Genomic DNA, 26,250 nt, shown 5'->3' with positions numbered 1-26,250 from the left:
TCTGGTAGACCACCAATACTGCCCTCAGCATATACAACAACATGTAATGCTTTCATCTCTGAAAGAGATTCACTATGTTGTCTCCTATCCTCCTGCTGTGAGGAGATGAGTCAATGCTGTGGGTCTGAGAGGCTAAAGATCTGATTATGGAGCTGATCTGATCTAGAGAGGAAAGTATCTTTAAAGATAACACTTGCTGTCAAAACATGGGTAAAAAACACTGGTATTAAGGAGCAGTAAAGACAATCTGCTAAAGTACAGAGTTATACAGGAGTTTCAGTTTAGTTCTCCAGCAGTATTAGCATTAGCTGCTAACCACGCAAAGCGCTAGCTTTTTTGCTGCTCAGGGATGAGTATATTGGCTTGTAGTCTGTGCGTTTACCGTGTTAAAACAAGCTACGTGGGACGAACCACTAGCTAAACCACTAACTAAACAGTTGTCAGGAGAGAAACCTGTGAAGAATAACATCCAGCACTTGTCTGACTTTTTTTATTTATTTATTATTTTTTTTATAATTACAGTTGTTTACTTAACCTAGCTTCAGCTTTACTGCTAAATTTAGAAGGAAAACATGGAGACTTTAGGTACTTGTGTCACATAAAATGTGTCTTATAATCTGGTGGGCCTTATGTTGATAGTGCCCCTTAAATACAGTGCACATTATAGTGCAAAAATTTCAGTACCTCTTTTTGAGGGATTGAACATTGACTGTGAGACACAGCTATGCACTTGAAAACATTTTGCCCAGTTGATTAACTTTGATAGGGCGTGAACTATTGGACAGGAAGTAGTAGGATGGTGTTGCCTTGGTTGGAGTGATGTCATGAACGAGAAACATGGACTACTGTCGACTGCCCCATGCACTGGTGTGATGATCTGGAGAACCAAGACATATGACACTCAGTCACCCCTAGTAGAAATGCAATATGTGCAGGACATCCTGCAGCCACATGTGTTGCTACCTCTCATAGCAGGGCTTCCAGCTAGTATTTTTTAGAAGGACAATGTTCCCCCACACACAGCAAGCAATTCCCAGGACTTTCTCCACCAGATTGAAACACTTCCTTGGTCTGTAAGGTCATTAAATTCATCACCATTCAAGCATTTATTAGAGCAGCAGGGATGCCAGCTACAACAACCTATAAGTGTAGAGCAGGATCTACAGTCCCAGCTGCCAACATATGTGGGTAAATCTGTATACCCATGTACTCAGGTGAAATGGAAAGAACACTTAGCTGTGATCATCACAGTGTAACACAAAGTCAATTAACCTTCAGGGATATCAATCCAGTTAGGTTCCATAAGCATAATGAGAATAAGAATCTGCTTTAATGCAATGGTTTTGCAGTTAGTGGGCCCATACTGTGGTGAAAATTATGCAGCATCCTTCAGCATGACTGGTTTGTTGATGGGTCACCAATGGTCTGAGCAGGCATATTCCTTGAGGGTCACTTGAGAGTCCTGCACTAAGAACAACAGCAAACTTACAAAACAGCAGCAAAGTGAAGCTCCAGTTTACCTAAATAGCCTTCACTGGAATAAAAACCTATTTTTTTTTTCAATGAGAGTAAGAGGGTACCTCTGAGAAGCCACTGAGAAGCCAAAACTCTTACTGTATCAACCCATGATACAAATGGGTGTCCATGTCCCAACAGAATAACTCTGAAACTTAGGTGTTCTGTGGATCCTTTTGTCCTGTTCTGAAGTCCAGCAAGTTCCAAGCACTTCCCACAGACTCTGTAAATTTGGGAAATTTGAAGTTCATGGTCCTCAAATTCTTTTGCAACTACACTACGCTCCAAAAGTATTGGAACAGTGAGGCCAATCCCTTTATTTCTGCTGAGAGAAGCTAAAAATCGATTAGAGCCAATAAGGGCCAACAAATATTGGCCATAGAATGTCCTGAAGAAGAAAGTAATCACTGGTGTATTAAATAAAAGATGTTGAACAGGTAGATCAAGGAAAAGCAAATTAGAGGATGACAGAAACATTGTGAGTGCTGTAAAGAAAGACCCTAAAACAACTGTTAGTGACATCAGCAACAACCTCCAGAGGGCCAGAGTGAAGGTCTCACAATCTACTGTTCACAGAAGACTTCTTAAATAAAAGTTTAGAGGCTTCACCAGAAGATGCAAACCAATAATTAGCAAGAAGAATAGGCAACCTAGGCTGAAATTTGCCAACAAGTACAGAAACAAAGTTTTACGGACTGATAAGATAAAGATAAACCTTCACCAATGTGATGGAAAGCCATCCTAAGGTTTGGAGGAAAAAAGGATGTGAAACTGATGTTCACTAAAACTCTTTGAACCAGAGTTTCCATTTAACTGAACATCACTTTTCCTCCAGCCAGCTGAACTTCTTTCCCACAGTGTATCCTGGTTCCATCACTTCATCATCACGCAGAAGAAGCACATCACATCACACACTCACACACCAGCAACACGTGAAGATCTGCTGGTGTGAAGAAGAAAAAAAAAGCAAGCAAGTGTTCACACTCCGAATGACTGAGTGTGAGAAAAATCAGCAAACCAAATAACAAAATTACATCAACTCAAATGGAAGATTTTTTTTTTTTTTTTTTAAATCTGCTTAAATGTGACTCTCAGCGAGACCTGGCTCTTGGAAACTGGCCAGAGTAAAGACATTAGAACCACAAATTAAGCTTTTTCTCTTTTTGCCGGTTCCTCAGGAGGTTCAGTATTCTGCAGCACGAGAGCCATGAGCTTTTTCCTACAGCTCAGCGCTCGGAGTACACCCACTGCTCAGGTCATGTGGCTGTGTTTTCCTTCTCTCTGGTGAGAGAACAGTTCCTACACCACGGCTCATTCTGTAGTGATTCTTATGATGGCTGGGGGCTCTAAGCAAGACAAGTATGTAGATTTACAGGGACAGGGGACGAGAACCGTCTTTAAAAGGCTACCAAGGCTTAGAACCATTTAAGCACATAAACAGTTATTTAAGTTTTCATGATTTTATATACTGTAAATCCAGTGCATTTGCCAAAAAACCCTTGAAGAACACTTTAACAGATGTAACAAGCTTTTATTAGGGTGGCACCTCATTTTCAATGACCGCAATTATTGATAAAAAGTTGCTTCATGGCTCAAGATATATAATACTAATGTAAAAACATCATATACGTGTCATATCAAATACTGTAATTATTATTGCAACCAAGAGCTAGCTACTCCAGGTTTCCTACTCAAGACATACCTAATATGTATATATCTAAGCAGCAAGGTGCAATGAACCTGTCATCAAGTGGCAGCGAGTAATCCAGCTCAGAAAAAACTGCTAAAATCCACTTGTTTAATTTTAATTTAAAAAATGTGTACTATTGTCTGTGTGCACATGTGATCAGCATGCATGGTTTATATGAAGGAGAAGCAAAAAAATTCCAGTTAAACTTGCAGATTATTTTATAATACTTTACAACATTTAAAACATATAATGCAGGGGTGTCCAAACTACGGCCCGCGGGCCATTTGCGGCCCGTTTCCTTTTTTGGAGCGGCCCGCGAGGTATTTTAGAAATAGAATGAAAGTTGGCCCGCTGTTAAGCAGGTTTTTATAATGTGAGATTCAAAGTTTGACCACTAGGTGTCAGAAACGAGCCAACGAGTCGGAGAGGGTGCGCATTTCTAGTGCAGAAAAACAGGCAAAAGAGTCTAAAAGCGGAGAGAGTGCGCATTTCTAGCGCAGAAAAACGGGGCAAAGAGTCTAAAAGCGGAGAGAGTGCGCATTTCTAGCGCAGAAAAACGGGCCAAAGAGTCTAAAAGTTGCCGTAATAAGGAGTTTAATATTAAGAGACATCATGAAATTAAACATCAATATGAAAAATCTTAGTTTACACAACACTCAAAGATAAAGATAGTAAGTCAAGTAAAATGGTGTAAATTAAATAATCAGGAAAAAAGTATTATTTAAAGTGGTATATTTCATTATTTGTTTTATTACAGAGTGTGACCTGTGACTTAAAATATATTCCTCCTTCTGGCCCCTAACAAAAAACGTTTGGACACCCCTGATATAATGTAACCCACAGGTCCTTGTTCCAGGTAATCTTTCATTTTTAGGACTTCAAATAGAGCACAACATTACTCTAAATGCACTGTTTTAATCCTGTGTGTGTATATGTATGTGTGTGTGCGTGCAGGTTGAAGCTGTATGTTCTCACTCCTCCTGATCAGATGTGTGTGTTCCTGAAGTCAGAGCAGAGACGGCCGGGGTCTCCTAAGTAAGTAGTTGAGCTGCAACAATTAGTCAACATAATCAACACGTCGATTTTAAACAGTTACTTGTTTTGATGGTTAGCATTTTATTTGTATTGTTTAAATGTATTTTTATTATTTTTTTCTTAAGATTACATGTGTTAATGTTACAAATACAGTTGGTTAAGCGTTAAGCATGTATACATGAATTTCTTTGTGCACAGCTTTGGACATTGATTAGCAAATCAGGTTAAAGGCATGGTAGCCATTAAAAAAAGCTGGATCAAGATGGATCAAACATCCCAGCTCAAACATTCTTTAACCATGACTTCTCTAAACACCTGACTAAAGTAATTCATGCTCACAAGGCAGGGAAAGGTGATTAACGGCTATTCAAAAAATGGCAGTTCTGGGGAACTGTGGATGAGATCTGGAAGGCCAAGAAAACATTTGGAGAGAACTACTCATTAGCAGATTAAACCAAGTGCAAAACTAGTGCTGGCCGGTATGGCCAAAAATGCATTTCACAGTATTTTTCTAGATTCAGACAGTTTCATAGTATATCACAGTATTTTAGTATAAAAAAATTAAAAATTAAAAATTGGCTTTTATATAGGTTTCTGACTTACTGTACTGTAAATAGGACACCACTTAAAAATTATGAGTTTCTTTTATTTTACCAAATTGAAAACCTCTGGAATATAATCAAGAGGAAGATGGATGATCACAAGCCATCAAACCACCAAACTGAACTGCTTGAATTTTTGCACCAGGAGTGCAGGCATAAAGTTATCCAAAAGCAGTGTGTAAGACTGGTGGAGGAGAACATGCCAAGATGCTTGAATACTGTGATTAAAAACCAGGGTTATTCCACCAAATATTGATTTCTGAACTCTTAAAACTTTATAAATATGAACTGGTTTTCTTTGCATTATTTAAGGTCTAAAAGCTTTTCATCTTTTTTGTTATTTCAGCCATTTCTCATTTTCTGCAAATAATATTTTTATTTGGAATTTAGTAGAAATGTTGTCTGTAGTTTATAGAATAAAATAACAATGTTCATTTTACTCAAACATATACCTATAAAAAGCAAAAAAAAAAGGTCTCTTAATTTTTTCCATAGCTGTGAATAGTTTAAAACATTAAGGCTGTAAAGTAAGGCTTTGATTACTTTTGGGTTAGCTTTGTCCCACAAAATTACTCAATATATGAAAAAATCAGACTTAATTAGCAGAAAAACAGCTAAAGAATGTAAACAATAGACCTTAAAAAGAGGTCCTTTGCAAAACAAAATATTTTAAATACTTCCATAAACACTATAAACAGGCCTATTAAAAGGCCTAATTTTTTATATAAACACTATAAAAAGGCCTAATTTGGTGACCTTTTGCACCAAATTAATCTGAGTAGTTGATCTTTGTAAGGAAGACGTGTCTGCCGACGTGTGAAGTGTGTCCGCCTGTGAGTGCTTTGTGACGGTGAAGGGGCTCAGCAGCACCCGCTGGAAAAAAAACTGCGATAAAGGTCAGAAAGAGTGATAAAAGTCAGTCTCCAAACACAAGCAACTACAAAAAAACATCAGAAATAGAAGCTTGATTTGTTGCTAGCCGTTTTTAACAAAGAAAACATGTTATACGTAACAGTATATATTTAATCACTTATTTTTTGACATTTTAGAGAAAGCTGAGCTTCCCTTGCAGTCTTAGAGCAATCGCCTCTGATGCAACCTCATCACAACTTTTGATGCAGACGTTCAGATTAGCTCTGCTGCTTTATGTGAGATTCTTTCTGCTAGGATTTTAGCTGTTGCTTGGCTCGATCATGGGAGCAGAGGCTTCGCCTCCTTGAACCAATGTAATGACTTCTACCTCCAGCAGGAGTTTGAGTGATTCGAAGGATTCTAATAACAGGAAATAGGCAGTCTGCATGCCAACACACACACTCGCGCACTTACACACACACACACACACACACACACTTTCCACAGAGCACTATTAAGCTGTGTTACAAAATCGCTGAATTGCTGGCGTCAGCAGTTTTGCGAATGGCAGTTTAAGTGTTAAACACAACTAATGAGAGAAGAAGGAAATAATACACACACTCCTGGGGGCCGGCTGTTGACACACTCGCGCACATGCATATACTGTATACACACACACACACACACACACACGCATTGCAGGATACAGTGTTTATTGAAAATGTGGTCTGCCTGAGTTATGACAGCAACATAAACCATGTGTGCCAAGGTATCATTATCTCACAGCGGCTCTTACATAACTCATTACATACAGGAGGAACACAGAGTACCAGCAGACGAGAGAGAGACGGAGAGAGGTGCTGAAAGAGTGAAAGACAGAGGAAGAGTGGAAGATAACAGTGTAAAGGCCTGAAAACCTGATAAACAAAGAGAGAAGAAGCTCAGGAAGAACAGCAGAGACAAGATATGGTATCAGAATTGCGTGGAAAGCTGAGATAAAATTCAGCGTTTCTTCTGAAATCAAGTGTTAAAAATGGACTTTGGTCGTTCTTTCCTGCTGTAACAGCCCCTCACTTTTAGGAAGGCCATGCACTAGATGTTTAAGCATTGCTGTGATATGGCCATATTAGGGAGTTATATACATATATAGCCATATATGTGTTATGGCCATATTAGGGAGCATTAATGTGTCCTGGTTGAGCAGCTCAGTGACACTGCAAGTAGTTAAGTCATTTAAACAGTATACGCCAAATGCTTAGAGTAAAGTATAAAAATGTGATTAGGCAGTCTGATAAGGAGAGCTGTGTTTTATCTCAGTACTTTGATTTCTCAGTGCATGTAAACTCTTGGATGTCTCTTTTCCTCGTTTTTAAATTAATTTTAAAATGTCTAGTTGTGGTCTCTAGTATGAATGAATACCATGTGAGTCTTTTTTTGTGAAAAAAGGTGCTCAGGTGTTTCTATTTAGCCCTGCTTTAGATAAATGAATTAGTGATCTCTGAAGAAAAACATGATTTGGTTCTTGTTAATGAAATGGCTCTCGTACATGCAAATATATCGCCTCTGATTGGCTAACAGTACTTCAGCAGAGGACGCCTACCTGCCTTTCTGCTCTTCAGCTAACAAGACAGTGTCTGCTCTGTTTGCGGTCCTGAGCCGAGGTGGACGAGGCCATGAGGTCACTGGTTGACCTAGACACCCTAACATCTCTCTGATCAACTCGTATTTCTGAGGATTTTCTTTTATTAGCTACTACAGACAATGGAGGCTGAGGAACAGTTTTACATGCTGCATGCATATACAACTCAGAGAGATCTATAGTATTTCACAAAGAACAAGAAAACGTGGATTTTAGCAGAAGGAGACCTTTAATCAGAGTATTCTGTGATGTCTCAGTCTGCACATGCATAAAAACGGACCGTGGTAGTGAAAATAAGTGAGCAGTGTTTAACACGGCAATCGCCAGATGCTATTCAAACACTCCTGAAAATGGGCCGTTTTACCTGATTATCCAATGGAGCTCCATATTCTAGAAAACCTCACAGCTCAATGCAAGGGGTTTTATACCCCTCAATGCAACCCATTTCTTTCTTTCTTTCTTTCTTTTCCACATTTTCTGCCCAATTTATACAGCCAATTACCCAACCCAATCACTAAGACCCCCCTATCACTAGTAATGCCCCAACACACCAGGAGGGTGAAGACTAGCACATGCATCCTCCGATACATGTGAAATCATCCACCGCCTCATTTGCTGCTGATGCAGCATTGCTGATTAGCATCACAGCACACTTGGAGGAAAGCACAGTGACTCAGTTCTGATACATCAGCTCACAGACGCCTTGTGCTGATTAACATCACCCATTGGAGTGATGAGGGGGAAGAGCGCCATCTACCCATCCAGAGAGAGCAAGACCAATTGTGCCTCCTTAGGGCTCCAGTAGCCAATGGCAAGCTACATAAACAGGATTCTAACCAGTAATCTCCTGATCATAGTGGCAGCGCTTAGCCTGCTGGACCACTCAGAGCCCAACGTCAGTGCTTTTCTGTAGAGATTCCTCAAACATTATGGTCATAGATGATCCACTGTAGTTTCTTCAGATAGTCTTTTGTTGGATGTATGGTTTGAGCTTGAATACAGGTTTTTGATTGGATGTGCTGTGCCCATGTAGCAACACAGTGTTTTTATTCTGTGTCATTAATACAAATACACACTAATAACTAGCACCCAACCAACCACATGGGTACCACGGCAACAACGTAGCAACACCTTGTGACCCCCTAGCCACTACTTAGAAATTTCTTAGCATCCATTAGGCAACACCATAGCAACCACCTTGCACACATCTTTTAACACTACATTTAATTAACTAGGATACCATAGCAACCACTTGACAACACTGCAACAATATATAGCACTATATATGAATATATATGCACAATCTGTCTGCAATTTATTGTATATTATACCAGTTAGTTCCGACCCTGCAATGTAATTGGCTGAGAGGCGTTTTATGAGTGACATTATCAGCCAGTAATGCACTATTGTTTTACTCCGCCACATACAGGTAACCTAGCAACGATGCAGCACTTTTAGTCCAAAAGGCACAGCTAAAAAACAAAGCAGCAATGGAACTATTTTAACTCATTAAGTCAATAAGCAGTGATAATGGAACTGTGGTATGATCGCATTAATACACTCGAGGCACTGCTGTGCTGATCTACTCTATCTTTGTTAGTCTTAATTGTCATGGCAACACAATTATGATTACAAGCTTGATAGTAATTACTTGTAGTAACAAAATACAAGAAGCAAACACCAACTCTCAGCATCTTTGAGAATGTTTATACAGTGCAACTTGGTATGAGGCAGCAGGCTAAGCGCTGCCACTATGATCTAGAGATTGCCGTTCAAATCCTGTTTATGTAGCTTGCCATCAGCTGCCAGAGCCATGAGAGAGCACAGCTGGCCTTGCTCTCTATGGGTGGGTACAGTAGATGGTGCTTTCTCCCCACATCACTCCAAAGGGTGATGTCGCTCAGCACAAGGCATCTGTGAGCTGATGTATCGGAACCGAGTCACTGATCTGTCCTCCGAGCAAGCTGTGATACTAGGCAATGGCTGACTTCACATGTATCGGAGAAGGCATGTTCTAGTCTTTACCCTTCTGGTGTTGGGTCATCACTAGTGATAGGGGGAGTCCTAATGAGTGGGTTGGGTAATTGGCCTTGGATGCACAGCCACTGAGTACAGTTTACAGTTATACATGTATAGATGATGTGGAGTATAGCTGACCAGACCATCTCTAATCCACATCCTGACCCTTGATAACCGGAGTCTCACCTCAACAGTCAACAGTGTACAGTAAATTAATTTGGTGCCGAATGGTTTTCCAGCAGTAAAGCTGAAACCTGGGTCACTCTGGGTGAAGTCTTATTGACTTAAACGCACACACGCCCCTTCAGAACCGGACTGCATTATAGCCTGAAGCCTGAATCAGTGGGCTGTTCTAAAGTTATCCCGCCGGCCCGTAAACGTCCCTTTACTGGAATTGGGACTGCAGAGTATAAGAGCGTCTTTCACCTCCGCGCGGTTTGTTTGTTTACCGTGCGGTCTGATTTTTTCCCCTCGGTTCTGAGTCTCGGTCTGGTGGAGAGAAGAGCTCGGGCCCGAGGAACAGCTGGCCAACCACAGCGCGAGAGCGAGAGAGTGACGAAGAGATGAAGTGAAATGGGAAAAATAAAAACTGAAGACTGATGATCCTAAATGACTGTTTTCCACGCGGAGCAGATGACAGTGTTTGACTCTGCGGCGTCCAGGCAGCGTTCCTCAGCCCACAGAGAGCATAGCTGTGGTCGGCAGCTCACTAATACACCAACACAACAGAGAGCGTCCGCTCGTGCACCGTCAGAGAGGCTGAGCTTCTCTGGAATCTCAGCGTCCTGACTGTGTTACTTTATAAAGCCTAGCTTCTGTTTCAGTTCCAGTTTCGCAGACACTTTAAGATGACTTCTAGACATAATAGAGTGTGAAGGTTCAATTAGCAGGGTAAGAGCACAGTTTTGCTCAAAATATTGCAATGCACACAATAACATTATGGGTGACATACCAGAGTTAAAAAAGAGGACAAATTGTTGGTGCACGTCTTGCTGGCGCATCTGTGACCAAGACAGCAAGTCTTTGAGATGCATCAAGAGCCACGGTATCCAGGGTAATGTCAGCATACCACCAAGAAGGACGAACCACATCCAACAGGATTAACTGTGGACGCTGTAAGAGGAAGCTGTCTGAAAGGGATTTTCGGGTGCTAACCCGGATTGTATAAAAAAAACATAAAACCACGGCTGCTCAAATCACGGCATAATTCAATGTGCACCTCAACTCTCCTGTTCCCATCAGAACTGTCCGTCACCAGTTTGAGATGAAGTGAATTAAAGTCAGCATGCTGCTTTAGTTCATTGTGATGTTCCTGTAGCATAATCTGCACGAGCCTGAATGAAGTAGCATTCATCTTGCTTAAAATAGTTTTAAATACATAGCTATTTAAAATATTCCCATCCAACACTTTGAACTATAATGGAATAATAACCAGGTCATTATTGTTGTTTATTTGTTTCCAATTTGGAGCATTTCTATTGGTCAGTTTAGACAATGCAGATAACAACTGCCAGATTTGCATTGTGTCAAAAAGTGGCAAAAACAATAATTAGTCAAGATTGATGCATTGTGTTCTATTTTTCTACAAATGTGATCCTATTTCTGCCAGGGTTTTTGTTTATTTTAAGCCTTTTTTTAAGACATTTTGTATTAAATTGAAGGAAGTGTGGAAAAGGGGGATAACATATAACAACTTGCATCAATGTGCTTCTTCTACCATCCCTGCAAAGCTAAATATATTCATTTTAGAGAGAGGGTGTCTGAAAGTTTTTTTTTCTGATGTTTTTCTGGCCGTGTCCTTCTGAGAGCTTGTACTGGTGATCTAAGCAACCTATGATTCTAATAGTGCTGATACAAGAGCTACTGTGTACCTGGAGATATCAGAACCTCAAGCTCAGTCTTCACCTGCTCATTCATGCATTGTTGAAAAGCAAAAATGTAAAATCATCAGATTAATTCACTTTGTATATGATCTACACAACAATGCAAGTTATAAAAGTGTTTTTTTCTGAGTGCTTGGTTAGTTTAGACTGTTGCTTTAAAAAGAACCTTAAACCTTAAGAACCTTTAAAATGAATCTTTTTAGGCGCCAGCGGTCTAAAGCGCCACCACTATGAGCAGGAGGTCGCAGGTTCAAACCCCCGCTCATGCAGCTTTGCCATCAAGCTGCCGGCGCTCAGAGGGAGCACAATTGGCCCTGCTCCTTCCGGGTGGGTAGATGGCGCTCTCTCCCCACATCACTCCTACGGTGATGTCCGCAGCACAGGTCGTCTGTGAGCTGATGTATCAGAACCGAGTCGCTGCGCTTTCCTCCAAGCATGCTGTGATGCTGCTCGACAACGAAAAGAAGCTAAAAAAAAAAGCAGTGGCTGACTTCACATGTATCGGAGGAAGCATGTGTTAGTCTTCACCCTCCTGGTGTGTTGGGGCATCACTAGTGATGGGGGGAGTCCTAGTGAGTGGGTTGGGTAATTGGCCATGTAAATTGGGGAAAAAATGTGGGAAAAAAAAAATTGAAATAAATTATATAAAAAAAAAAAATGAATATTTTCTTTAGGGGTTAGTGTTTTACATACAAAAAAAACTAATACTGTGCTGTTTATAATATGAATTAAAGTAAAGTACAACTTTTATCATTTGCATATTTTCCCTTGAATAATGTCAGTGATGAAATTTCAATAGCACTGTGACTCATCAACAGCATATCTATCAAAGTATGATGACATGCTCTTTATAACCTTCAAGACATCCTTGAACAAAGGCTGTGTGATACGCTAAAAATGAATACATAGGCCATTTCATTTACTAATAAAATGATATATCACAAGATAGAACATTTGCTAATAATTTAGGTGTTGTTTTTTTATATAACATTAAAGACCTGTTTCTTATTACATGTAGAATTATACTAAACAATTAAAAGTATGGGGGTTCCGGGTGCTCCAGTGTTCTAAAGCGCTGCCACTATGATCGTGAGATTGCTGGTTTGAATCCAGGTCATGTAGCTTGCCGTCAGTTGCCGGAGCCCTGAGAGAGAGCACAATTGTCCTTGCTCTCTCTCTCTGGGTGGGTAGATGGCGCTCTTCTCAGCACAAGGCTGCATCTGTGAGCTGATGTGTCTGAACCAAGTTGCTGTGATGCTTCTTGGCATCACAGTTTGAGTAGAGGCGGAGTCTGACTTCACATGTATTGCAGGAGGCATGTGCTAGTCTTCACCCTCCTGGTGTTGTGGCATCACTTGTGAAGGGGGATATACAGCTGACTAACAGCTGAATGAATAGATGGGTGAGGCAATTGGCCTAGCTAACTTGGGGAAAATTGGGGAAAATTTTTAATGAATGAATAGAAAATAAAGAAAACATGTTCCTGGACATAAGTTCATGTAGAAGTTAATGTAGGGACACTTAATTTGAAATGCTGCAAAAGGAGGAAGCAGTCGTATACATGATGTAAAGTGCCCCAATTTGCATATCAACGCTTTAAACCAGGGGTGTCCAAACTTTTTTTGTTGAGGTCCAGAAGGAGAAATATATTTTAAGTCACGGGCCACACTCTGTAATAAAACAAATAATGAAATATACCACTTTAAACAATACATTTTCCTGATTACTTTCATTTACACACCATTTTACTTTTTATTTACACACTTTATCTTTGACAGTGTTGTGAAAACTAAGATTTTTCAAATTGATGTTTAATTTCATGATGTCTCTTAATATTACACTCCTTAATTACGGCAACTTTTAGACTCTTTGGCCCGTTTTTCTGGGCTAGATATGTAGAAATGCGCACTCTCTCCGCTTTTAGACTCTTTGGCCCGTTTTTCTGCGCTAGAAATGAGCACCCTCTCTGCTTTTAGACTCTTTGGCCCGTTTTTCTGCGCTGGAAATGCGCACCCTCTCTGCTTTTAGACTCTTTGGCCCGTTTTTCTGCGCTAGAAATGCGCACTCTCTCCGCTTTTAGACTCTTTGGCCCGTTTCTGACACCTAGCGTTCAAACTTTGAATCTCACATTATAAAAACCTGCTTAACAGCGGGCCAACTTTCATTCTATTTCTGAAATACCTCGCGGGCCGCTCCAAAAAAGAAAACGGGCCGCAAATGGCCCGCGGGCCGTAGTTTGGGTTTGGGAACTGGACCCAGACAACAACACTAACACTTAAAACACCATTGGGGTGTGGACTGAGCTCTGCTGTATAACTAATTTAAAACTATGTTTGGCACATAGTCACATTTTTAACATGCACAGCACATAAGTACAACAGCAAAGGCTGTTGTAGGCAGCAAAAGAGGCAACAGAGAGACTGGAGTAAAGCAAGTATTTTGCGGTGGGACAGAAAGACCTAAAAAGTTGCACCTTCGTCTGCTGAATAACTTGAACCCAGCTGTCGGTCATTCGTACTTGAACATGTTTCCGTTGTTGGTTTGTTTTTGCAGGTACCACGAGCTCAACCTGAAGAATACTCTCCGGGAGAATCTGATGTTCAAAACCGTAGTGGAATATCCTGAACTCCACGTGGTCCTGAGGGAGCATCGTGACGAGTACCTCACTAAATTCCCAGGTGAAACTCTATACACTCTTATCTTGCTTACATTCACACTCCAGACTCTCTCATCTCATTGGTGTTCCATCTATTGGTTTTTGAGCAGTCACATGAAAACACAAATTTCTCATTCTCAAGTTTAGCTCCACCCATTTAGGTTGAAGTTATAAGGAGTGTTTCAGCTTGGCCTGCCTTTAGAAGGAGGCACAATCCAGAACCAATTAAAATCAGGGCTCGGTTAGGTTTAATAAAAGAGGTCCGGCAGATCTAGATACATAAAACTATGCAAACTCCATGCAAACTTATGGAATATTTGTTGTTTTCTTGACTTGTTAGCTACTTTAACCTCCCAATTTCAGCAGAAGCCATGTTCAGACACAGAGCAGCTCTCGGCTGATTGGCTGATTTTTGGTAAGATTGAAATATTCAGAAGAGGCTTGTTAGGATCCATCTGTCTTCTGCTGTAATAACAACCGGAGGCACACAGCCAGTGTTTCAGTCTCTACGTTACACAATCTAACATCTCTCTCTTACACACACACACACACACACATACTCGAGAGACCTACCCTGGCACTGAGAGAAGCCTAGAAAGCATCAGTACACACCCCTACACACACACACCCCTACACACACACATTTCCTTGGAGCAATTGTCTCCAGTGTCCTGTTCTCTGTTTAGGGTCAGTGTGCCTGGAAACGGCTTTGCGTAATTCTGTGTTGTGTGTTTGTTTGTAAGAGAGACACAGAGACGAAGAGAGAGAAACAGAGAGAGACAGACAGATGGACAGAGAGAGAGATAGAAAGACAGAGAGAGACACAGATAGAAAAAGACAGAGAGAAACCTACAGGGAGAGAGACACACAGAGACTGACTGGGAAAGAGACACAAAAAGGGAGAAAGAGAGAGGTAGAAGTAAAGAAAGAGAAGGAGAAACAGAGACGGAGTGAAGGAGAGAAAGGGACAGATACAGAGAGACAGGCAGAGAGAGACCGAGAGGGAAAAGGAGAGAAAGAGAGACAGAGAAAGTGTGTAATAATGAGAGACTGATTGAGAAAGACTGAGGGAGAGAGAGTCACAGAGAAGGGGAAAGGGTGAGAGAGAGAGGGAGGGAAAAGGAGAGAACGAGAGAGAGGGAAACAGAGATGGAGAGAAAGAGACAGACACAGAGACGGAGAGAGACAGACAGGCAGAGATGGAGAAGGAGAGAGACAGAGATCAGAGATAGAAAGTGTGTGATAATGAGAGACAGATTGAGAAAGATTGAAACATTAAGACAGATACTGAGAGAGAGAGAGAGAGACAGACAGGGAAAGAGACCAAAGAGAGACACACAGAGACTGACGGAGAGAGAGAGAGAGAGAGACGGAGGAGGAGGAAAGAAAGAAAGAGAGAGAAAGGGAAACAGAGATGGAGAGAAAAACAGAGACAGACAACGAGACGAAGAGAGACAGACAGGCAGAGAGGGAGAAGGAGAGAGAAAGAGATTGAAACATTAAGACAGATACCGAGAGAGAGAGACAGGCAGGGAAAGAGACAAAGAGAGACACAGAGACTGACGGAGAGAGAGGGACACACAGAGGGGGAGAGAGGGAGAGAGAGAGGGAGAAGTAGAGCAAGAGAGAAAGAAACAATGGATGGAGAGAAATAGAGACACAAACAGAGAAAGAGAGATAAAGAGAGACAGACAGACAGAGAGGAAGATGGAGATATAGAGAAAGTGTGTGATATTAAGAGACAGATTGAGAAAGACTGACAGAGACACAGAGAGGGAGAAAGAGTGAGAGAGAGGGAAAAGGAGGAGGAAAGAAAGAGAGAGAAAGGGAAACAAAGATGGAGAGAAAGACAGAGACAGACAAAGAGACGAAGAGAGACAGACAGAAAGGGGGGAGAAGAGAGACAGACAGAAAGTGTGTGATATTGAAAGAGATTGAGAGAGATTGAAACATTAAGACATATACTGAGAGAGAGAGACAGCTAGGAAGAGAGACTAAGAGAGAGAGACAGACACTGACAGAGAGAGAGAGAAGTAGACCGAGGGGGAGAGAGTGAGAGAGAGGAGAAGTAGAAAAAGAGAGAAAGAAACGGATGGAGAGAAATAGAGACACAGAGAGAAAGAGAGATGGAGAGAGAGAGACAGACAGAGAGGAAGGTGGAGATAAAGAGAGAGACATAGAGAAAGTGTGTGATATTAAGAGACAGATTGAGAAAGACTGAGGGAGAGAGAGACACAGAGAATGGGAAAAGTGAGAGAGAGGGGGAGGGAGAAGGAGAGAACGAGAGAGGGAGGGAAATAGAGATGAAGAGAAAGAGACAGAGATGGAGAGAGACAGACAGGCAGAGAGGGAGAAGGAGAGAGACCGAGATAATAAGTGTGTGCTATTGAGAGATAGCTTGAGAAAGAGAGATAGAAATAGGGAGAGTAGGGAATATAGATGGGGTGAAAAATAAAAAAAATATTTGGACAGGGAAACAATTGTCATGATTTGGGCTTTGCATGGCACCACACTGGGTTTAAAATGAAAGAAATTAGATGTTATTAAACTGTAGACTTTCAGGTTTAATTTAAAGGGTTGAACAAAAATATCCTCTGAAAGGTTTATGAACTTTGCCATTGCCAATTAACATTTTTTTTTTAATTTTATTAATGGCTAGAAATTAATTAAAAAAATTAATTGAGAATTCTAAAGTAATGCAGGTAATCATTGCCTAAAGTCTGGAACCATGAACCTCATCAAACATTGTGTTTCTTCCTGATTCTGTGACCATCCCCCACTGCTTTTTGAGTTCCTGAGCTCACCACTGCACTCTTGAGTACAGAAAATGTACCAAACTGTTGACTGGATCGTGAGATCACAATTTCGTTCCACCTCATGTACCACATAAGATGCGAATGACAATAAAATCTCCTTGAATCCTTGAATCCTTGAATTTGTTCACTACTAACATTTCTACTATCTCTCATATGAATTACTTCTGTTTTTTAGATTAATGCTGATCTGTTTCACTTATTTTGAGAACACTTTTGCTTCTTCATGTAAAATCCACACCTGTAATTAGCTCCAACCTTTTTATCTCCTTAACTAAGGGATGAATTAATGAGGGAGTAGCACATGGAGCCCTTAAAATAGATTTTTTGAGATCATTTGTCCAATTACTTTTGAGCCTCTGAAATGAGGAGGCTTTGTAGAATTTAATTATTACATGCTTCATAGGATATTTGTTTAACCCCTTGAATTAAACCTGTCTCAGTTCACTTTCATTTTAAATCCAGTGTGTTGCTATGCACAGCCCAAATCATGAAGATTGTGTCGCTGTCCAAATATTTTTAGACCTATCTGTGTGTGTAAGTGTGTGTGTGTGTGTGAGTGGAAAACAAAGATAAGGAATAAAATATTAAACTAAAACCAGTAACAAATAGAACTAAAATAATCAGTATTTATGTCTGACGTTAATTCCAAGGTCACTGAACATGTCTTCTCTGTCTGCTGTGGAGATATCGGGGAGCTCACATGTACATTTAGTTCTGAGTGAGGGAATTAGAACCTTTAGGTGGCCTGTACTAGTCTTCAGTCTGCTCCTCTTTCATTGTTAACAAGCTTTTTCTTGCCATCAAGCTGCCGGCGCTCAGAGGGAGCACAATTGGCCCTGCTTCCTCCAGGTGGGTAAATGGCGCTCTCTCCCAATATCACTCCTAGGGTGATGTCTGCATGAACAGGGCATCTATGAGCTGGTGTATCGGAACCGATATCGAAAAGAAGCGGTGGCTGACTTCACATGTATCGGAGGAAGCATGTGTTAGTCTTTACCCTCCTGGTGTGTTGGGGCATTACTAGTGATAGGGGGAGTCCTAATGAGTGGGTTTGGATTTAATGGCTGTGCTAAATTAGGGAGAATATGGGAAAAATTTGAAATAAATTTATATAAAAAAAATTAGTACCTCACCCTGTCTCCTGACAGACCCCCGTCAGCATCGTGCAGTCTGGAAGGCTCGTGTAGAAAGTTGTTTGTGAAGTGTGTATGAAGAAAGAAGGGATGAGTGTGTGCAGAGCGCCGTGTCCGCGCTGACCCGGCACCTTCTCTAACCACACTAAACTGCATGCAGAGAGCAGAAAGGCTTGTTAGGGGAATTGTTTTATTTTTAGGCTATTGTTTCAGTGCTGTGTCATCACTCAAGTGTTTTCATATGAAGTGTTTCTCTCTCTCTCTCTCTCTTTTTCTCTCTCTTTCTGTGTCTCTCTCCCTCACTCTCTCCTGCATTGCTGGAAAAACTGGGCAAAGTATGACTGGAACTCTTATGGTAATGATAGAAAATGACTTCTCTAAAACTGTTATAATCTCTGCCTAAAAGTATCCAGACTCGCCTTATAATGAGTACATCTCAGCTATTTTCTGCTTCTTTAATCTCCACCGAAAAGCATCGACCTGCCGCACACAAGCTCATTAAGCCCATAAACCCCATAAACCCCCTTTTAGAGTTCAAAACATTTTGCAACAATTCAAAATAATTATAATCACAATATGTTTTACCACGTATAATTGCAGAGACATCCTGATTTACTGAGAAATGTTACTGCAGGAGGGATATATTGTTTAATTCCACTGAACTCATTGACACTGAATGTTGGAAAAAGCATTGAATCCAGAATTCAGACATTCGTTTCATTACATTACATTACATTTGGCAGACGCCTTTGTCCAAAGCGACTTACAATAGTGAAGTACAAAAGTAATAGAAGTTAAAGGTAAAAACATCTTTAGACAGGGCCTAAAGGAGGTCGAAGGGAAATAATAGTAGAGAGGAGTGAAGGAGGGGAAGAAGGAGATGAGGTTAGAAGTAGTTAGTGTGTTAGAGTTGTTAGGAGAGTAAGTGCTCTTTGAAGAGCTCTGTCTTCAGGAGTTTATTAAAGATAGCGAGAGATTCTCCTGATCTGGTAGTAGAAGGTAGTTAGTTAGAGGTGTTAGGAGAGTAAGTGCTCTTTGAAGAGCTCTGTCTTCAGGAGTTTATTAAAGATAGTGAGAGATTCTCCTGATCTGGTAGTAGAAGGTAGTTAGTATGTTAGAGGTGTTAGGAGAGTAAGTGCTCTTTGAAGAGCTCTGTCTTCAGGAGTTTCAGGTAGTGGAAGGTAGTTTGTTCCACCATTGGGGAAGAACTCTGTATGAGAACAGTCTGGATTGTTCTTTGCTTTGTGTGAATGTTTTTTTGGTAAAGCGAGGCGACCGGGAGGTAGCATAAGCCTTCAGGAGTGATCAGTGCAGGTAGGAAGGAGCTGTTCTGTCATCACCTTGTAGGTGATTATAAGAGCTTTGAATTTGATACGAGCATCAACCGGTAGCCAGTGGAGCTCAATGAGCAGCGGGGTGACATGTGCCCGTTGGTTTTGGCTGGTTGAAGACCAGACATGCTGCTGCGTTCTGGATCATTTGGAGTGGTTTTACTACGCAGGCCAAGAGGCCAGTTAGTAGGGCATTGCAGTAGTCAAATCGTGAGATGACGACCGCTTTTACCAGGAGTTGGGTGGCCTGTTGCATCAGAAACGGTCTAATTTTTCTGATGTTATAAAGCACAAAGCGGCAGGATCGAGCAACTGAGGCCACATGGTGCGTGAAGGAGAGCTGGTCATCAACCAGAACACCCAGGTTCCTAGCAACCTTTGTCGGTGAGAGAGAGAGAGTCGATAGTTATAGAGAAGTTGTGTTGAAAAGATGAGGTTCAGTCTTTGAGAGATTTAATTGAAGGTGATGCTCTCTTATCCATTCCTGATGGATTTGCAGAGAAAGAATCCTGTAATCTGTTTATCTCTGGAAAATATTTTACTTTCTAGAAAACACTCTCAGAACTGTGTTCTCATCAAGATAAACCGTGACTGCCCTGACACTGATTAGCATGAGGGTGGTGTATGAGGTGTTAATGTGTGTTGTGCTGGTACGAGTGGATCAGACACAGCAGTGCTGCTGGAGTTCTTAAACATCTCAGTGTCAGCGCTGGACTAATGGCGAGCATACATGACGAGTCCTGGCAAGATTTTCTGACCCAGTTCAAGACGTTTTTTCACTCATACCACATTTTTATGGATTGAATTAAATGTTTCATCTTAATTGTATCATGCATCATGTTTTATACGAGGAGTAACAAGAAGCAATTTACTTCTCAAGACTAGTTCCCAATCAGCAGTCGTATGATCACAAGTTGTGTTCGAAATCCTGGTCGTACTTTGTGTGACGTTATCACACTGCTGAAGCAGTGCCATCACTAACTCTTTCAGATATGTTTTGTGGTTTATTTTTTTAAACTGAAGATTGTCTCTGATACGCTAAAAGTAGATTAAGAAGTAAATTCTTAAATTAGGAACAGAAACAGACAGCCTGGCCAAAAAAAAAATGTTGCCATTCAAAGAATGTGGCATTGTTTCGATAGGCTTCTGCAATGTCACAAGATTTATTACAATCCAGTGTTGCTGGATTAATTTTTAACCAAGATCTTGCAGCAGCATTATGATGTTAGAGTCTGACCACTGCACAAAGCAGCTCTTCTCCATCCAGCACATCCCAAAGATTCTCAGTGAGGTTAAGATCTGGACTCTGTGGTGAACTCTCTCAATCCATGTGTGAAAATGATAAATGATGATCTCATGCTCCCTGAACTCTTTCACAATTCCAGCACCATGAATCCTGACATTGTCATCTTGGAATATGGCCGTGTTCATCAGGGAAGAAATATAAAATCCATTGATGGAATAACCTGGTCTATTTTCAGTATATTCAGGTAGTCAGCTGACCTCATTCTTTCAGCACATACTGTTGCTGAACCTAGACCTGCAGACCAACTGCAGCATCATGCCCAGATCTTTAGCTTTGTTAAATCCAGATGATTTTATTTATTTATTTTTTTGGTCAGACAGTGTATATTTATCCTGCTGCACAACTGGTATGACTTTCTGTTAATGCTGCCGCGTTTAAAATAAAGCTAACGCCCCTGTACATAATAATTTGATCATTTTATTTTTAGTCCGTAGTTATTTTTAAAGATTTTTTTTTTTTGGGAGCTCAGCATTACTAACCATTTGGTCCTAGAATCCCCCTGCTCATATTCTCAGGTGAAAATCTCCCTATTGTCGCATTCTTCTTTTTATTTATTTTTGATTTATTATTTATTTAATTTTTTTTACATTGCAGTTCCGGATAGAATAGTTGGTTGTGTGGTGTATGGACCTACAGTGTGAAAAATAAGGTTGCATCAGAGCATCAGGCCAAATAGTGTAAGAACAGGAATTTTTAAATAGTAATAGCTGTTCTGTGGCGGTCCTGAGCATTGAAGAATATAGTAAAAGCAGGAAAATATATATGAAGAGAAAACTGATACATGATATGATCAGTGCAGGTGAAAAAAAGGGACATTAATGTGGAACTAAGCAGTGGTTATAACATTCTGACTGGACTGTGTATAATCTGCTTAAATCTTACTGATGTTTTACTCTCTCTTTTTGTTTCAGAGAGGAAGAGTGCAGGGCAGTCCACCAGCCCTAAAGAAAGCATCCCTCAACTCACTCCATCCTCTTCCAGAGATGATCCCGCAGAGAACCCCAAGCATGTGGTGAAGAAGAGGAAGAGCATAGCTGAGGAATCCGAGCTGGAGGAAGGAGAGATAAGGAGTGAGGAGGAGGAGGAGGAGGAGGAGAAGGAAGATGACCATGACCATGAACAACGTGAGCAGCCTGTTTGCAGTGCAGATCATGCAGATAAAGCTCAAAATGAACATAGCATGGACGCAGATCATGGTCTTCCTCTTCATGATGATAACGATGGTTGTGATGGTGGTCAGGGTGGTGTAGCTGATGACAGAAATTCAGCCATGGATACAAATGACATGGAAACTTCATCACATGATCAAGGTGAAGAGGATGATGCTGTTGATGCTCCTGAGGTCAATAAAAATCAAGATGTTATAATGGAAACGGATGATGGTAAAGATTGCAAGGATACCAGTGTTGAAGGCCATCTTCTCCCATCTTCTTCTTCTCCTCAAGATAAAGACATGGGTAATGGAGGTGATGGTTACGTTGGTGGGGGTGGTGATGGTCATCAGGGTGACACCACCAAAGCCCCTCCCCTTTCCTCTCATGATCAGTCTAAGGAAAGCAGTTGTGGTCAGGTTGATGCTGTCCATTCTGCAGCTAATGGCCAAAAGCTAACAATGGAAACAAATGAACAACTATCTCATGATCATAGTGGAAGATGTGGTGGTGATGAAGATGAGATTCACATGACAGCAAACAAGCAAATAGGTGGTCATTCATCTTCTTCTTCTTCTTCTCTAGATAAGAACATTGATGATGTTCACCATAGTGATGTTCTTCAGGGCTTTGCTGCCAATGGCCCAAACATTACAAAGCAAACAAATGATTCACTTTCTCCACCTTCTACTGATCCTGATCAAAATGAAACTCAACAGATTCATGGTGGTGCTGATGGTGCTTCTGTTCATGGTGGAGATAATGGAGATAAGGAAACAGATGGTCATCCTTCTTCTTCTTCTGTAGATACGAACATTAAGAACGTTCAAAACGATGATAATCGTCATAATGATGATCTTCATCAGATTGCCATCAAGACCTCTACCAATGACAGAAGCATAACCATGGAATCAAGTGATCTTCCATCTTTTAAAGACCATGGTCAAGAGGATGAAGGTCTGAAGGTTGATGATATTAAATATGATGCTTCTAATAATGTCCACATATCTGTGATGGAAGCCAAGTCAATTCCTCTTTCTACTCAAAACACAGATCAAATCCCTGTAAGTTATGATCACCAGCATGTCCCTGCTGATGACCAGATTAAAGCACCTCCTCCTCCTCGTGATGGTAATGTAGATGGGAACAATGGTCAGGTTGATGGTGGTATTGATGGTAGTGCTGCAGCAGATGTTGGTGCTGTTGGTGCTAATGGTGAAAACAGTGCAACAGTGGAAGTGGAACACACTGTGTGTCTTTTTCACTGTGAAGATGATGATGAAAATGGCCAAAGTCAGATTGGTGCTGCTGCTAATGACCAGGATGTATCAGTAACTGAAAAATGTACGAGTAGCATTGAAAGTGATTTCCTTGATCGTTCTCCTGAGTAGAAGATTTAATTTTACAATGGACTGCTGTGAGTAAATAGCTGGAGATGATCTCTAAGACTGATCAGTTTTTGTATGTTAGTTCATTATTTTTATAATTTAATATAAGGTGTTTTTCTAACTAATAATGATCTCAACTTCTAAAAGATTTTTTTTCCTTTTTTTTTTTTTTTTTCTAATTTTTCCAATTTTCTCCCTAATTTACACGGCCAATTATCCAACCCACTCATTAGGACTCCCCCCATCACTAGTAATGCCCCAACACACCAGGAGGGTGAAGACTAGCACATGCTTCCTCTGATACATGTGAAGCCAGCCACCGCTTCTTTTGGAGCTGCTGCTGATGCAGCATTACCGAGCAGCATCACAGCGCGCTTGGAGGAAAGCACAGCGACTCAATTCTGATACATCAGCTCACAGACACCCTGTGCTGTGGACATCACCCTAGGAGTGATGTGGAGAGAGAGCGCCATCTACCCACCAGGAGGGAGCAGGGCCAATTTTGCTCCCTCTGAGCGCCAGCAGCTTGATGGCAAAGCTGCATGAGAGGGGGTTCGAACCTGCGACCTCCCGCTCATAGTGTTTTTTTTTTTTTCTATCCAGCTTTTGAACTATGTGCTTAGTTGAAGTTGAATATACATACAGCGCTGTGCAGATGAAGCTGATGTAATTGTACATGCATACTGACAGCTAAATGCTTAATGAAATGTTAAGTTTTGTATCTGTATGTATTTGTAACACGTCATACTCTCATTTCTGATGTTTTTATATTACATAGTGATGTGTATATTACACAGTCTTTTCCGTTGCTTTATTATTCTGTTCTCTGTACAGTAAACAGGACAATGATTTATTTCTGTTATTTGACTTTTTAATAAAAAGTGCATTATCCCATGCATCTGATTTCAGTCTGTGTGCATTAGTGTGTGTTCATTCTGATCATGAATTTTAATGTAAACTAATTGTTTAGTGACCACTATGAATTATCCAAAATACACTATTTATTGTTCAGTGACCACTATGAATTATTCAGGATCTACTGTGAATTATCCAGCATACACTGTCCGCTGTTTAGTGACCACAAATGACAAAAAACACATTTGAACGTATTTGTTTTAACATTTTTTATACAAAGAAATGAAAAAAAAAAAACAAGAGATACACACTGCAAAGACGCCACCATTAAACCCATGATTGATAATTCTATATGTCTGACCAACAGTCTACTGAGTAAGAGTGTTCATAAGACCTGATCTAACTTCACTGCCGTGTATATTTATTAATTGCACATTGCGCCAGTAAGAGCAGAGTGCGAAGGTTCAATTAGCAGGGTAAGAGCACAGTTCTGCTCTAAATATTGCAATGCACACAACATTATGGGTGACATACCAGAGTTCAAAAGAGGACAAATTGTTGGTGCACGTCTTGCTGGCGCATCTGTGACTGAGACAGCAAGTCTTTGTGATGTATCAAGAGCCACGGTGTCCAGGGTAATGTCAGCATACCACCAAGAAGGACGAACCACATCCAACAGGATTAACTGTGGATGCTGTAAGAGGAAGCTGTCTGAAAGGGATGTTCGGGTGCTAACCCGGATTGTATCCAAAAAACATAAAACCACGGCTGATCAAATCACGGCAGAATTCAATGTGCACCTCAACTCCACCAGAACTGTCTGTCGGGACAATAAATTATTGTGGTCTAAAACCAGGTGTCAATTGTCCAACCCCTTCCTACTGCACAGAAATTCTGTGTAATACAGGACTTGGCTTAATACCTGTTCAGAAAACTGCCTCTCACAGTTTAAAATGGAATTGTGTAAACAGTGCCAGACTCACCTACATATTAAATCTATGTTCACTAATACATAATAACGCAGTGATTGAGGCTCTAAATATAAAAGCTGTAAAAGAGAACACGCCATGTCTGAGCTTCAGGTTGGGTTTACCTGGGTTTTAATGAGCTAGCTCTAACGCTGCCAAACACCTATTAGCAGCTCTCTGTCTAGCATTAAGATCCAGATTCAGTTTTGTTGGTAATATTGCAGCTGTAATCACATTAGGCTTGATCATTTCCTTTCACTCCTCAGTTTTATTCAGTAAACCCCAGGTTTCTGGCTGCACAGACCTGCTGTGTGTTGAAATCTGGTGATGTGTGTGTGTTTCTGAGCCAAGCAGCTATCAAGCTTGCCCTCCTTGTTCACGGTGTGCTGGGTGCCAGGACCTTATGGCAAACAAAGAGCCCTCTGGCCTTTTACTCGCTCAACCCTCAACTAAACAACACTGCAAACAGGAAGGATAATAAAAAAAACAGCTGGAAATTAATGCAGCAAAACTTGGCCTCTTACACAATCAGACTACCCAGATTTACCCACTTTTATTGGGCAACATTTGAGATACAATAATTCTTTCCCTCATTTGGTTGGACTCCTGGTGAAGGCTGACCCACTCTATGTTACACTCCAGGTACACTCATACTGAACTGTTCACTCCCCTGATAATTTTTTTTATCTTTATTTTTTATATGTAAAATGTTTTTAAATGTGATAATATATATTTTAAACAGTAGAAAACATAAAATAAGGCCTTAGTGGGACATCGGCAAAGGTCCAGATTTCCATCCACATCCAGATGTGAGTCTGGTGAAACTGGCATTTCCACCCTTACAGTCATATTAAAAAGTATGGGCACCCTTATCATTTTATTGATTTGAATATGATGATGCGAAAGAAGCCATTTCTACAAGCATGCCACAAACAGAGTCGCCTGAGGTATGCAAAAGCACACCTCAGGCGACTCTGTTTGTGGCGTGCTTGCAGAAATGGCTTCTTTCGCATCACTCTCCCACACAGCTTCTCCTTCTGCAAAGTGCGCTGTATTGTTGACCGATGCACAGTGACACCATCTGCAGCAAGATGATGCTGCAGCTCTTTGGAGGTGGTCTGTGGATTGTCCTTGACTGTTCTCACCATTCTTCTTCTCTGCCTTTCTGATATTTTTCTTGGTCTGCCACTTCTGAGCTTAACAAGAACTGTCCCTGTGGTCTTCCATTTCCTTACTATGTTCCTCACAGTGGAAACTGACAGGTTAAATCTCTGAGACAACTTTTTGTATCCTTCCCCTGAACAACTATGTTGAACAATCTTTGTTTTTAGATCACTTGAGAGTTGTTTTGATGAGCCAATGATGCCACTCTTCAGAGGAGATTCAAATAGGAGAACAACTTGCAATTGGC

General features: G+C 40.8%; 1 protein-coding gene across 1 annotated transcript in view; it reads left to right on the top strand.

Moving 5' to 3' along the window:
* znhit6 (zinc finger HIT-type containing 6) overlaps positions 1 to 23,924 on the top strand; it is a 59,113-nt gene extending 35,189 nt beyond the window's left edge. Inside the window, exons 8-10 of the mRNA XM_022677289.2 lie at positions 4,160 to 4,240; positions 13,789 to 13,913; positions 21,389 to 23,924. Of these exons, the coding sequence (XP_022533010.2) occupies positions 4,160 to 4,240; positions 13,789 to 13,913; positions 21,389 to 23,019 (1,837 nt within the window). The 3' untranslated portion in view covers positions 23,020 to 23,924. The remainder of the gene's footprint in view (positions 1 to 4,159; positions 4,241 to 13,788; positions 13,914 to 21,388) is intronic.
* The last annotated feature ends 2,326 nt before the right edge of the window (positions 23,925 to 26,250 follow it).

Source organism: Astyanax mexicanus, chromosome 13 (assembly GCF_023375975.1).
Source record: "Astyanax mexicanus isolate ESR-SI-001 chromosome 13, AstMex3_surface, whole genome shotgun sequence".
In the NCBI taxonomy this organism is placed as follows: domain Eukaryota; kingdom Metazoa; phylum Chordata; class Actinopteri; order Characiformes; family Acestrorhamphidae; genus Astyanax; species Astyanax mexicanus.
The sequence above is the reverse complement of the archived record's forward strand: the minus strand, read 5'-3'. Positions and strand labels throughout refer to the sequence as shown.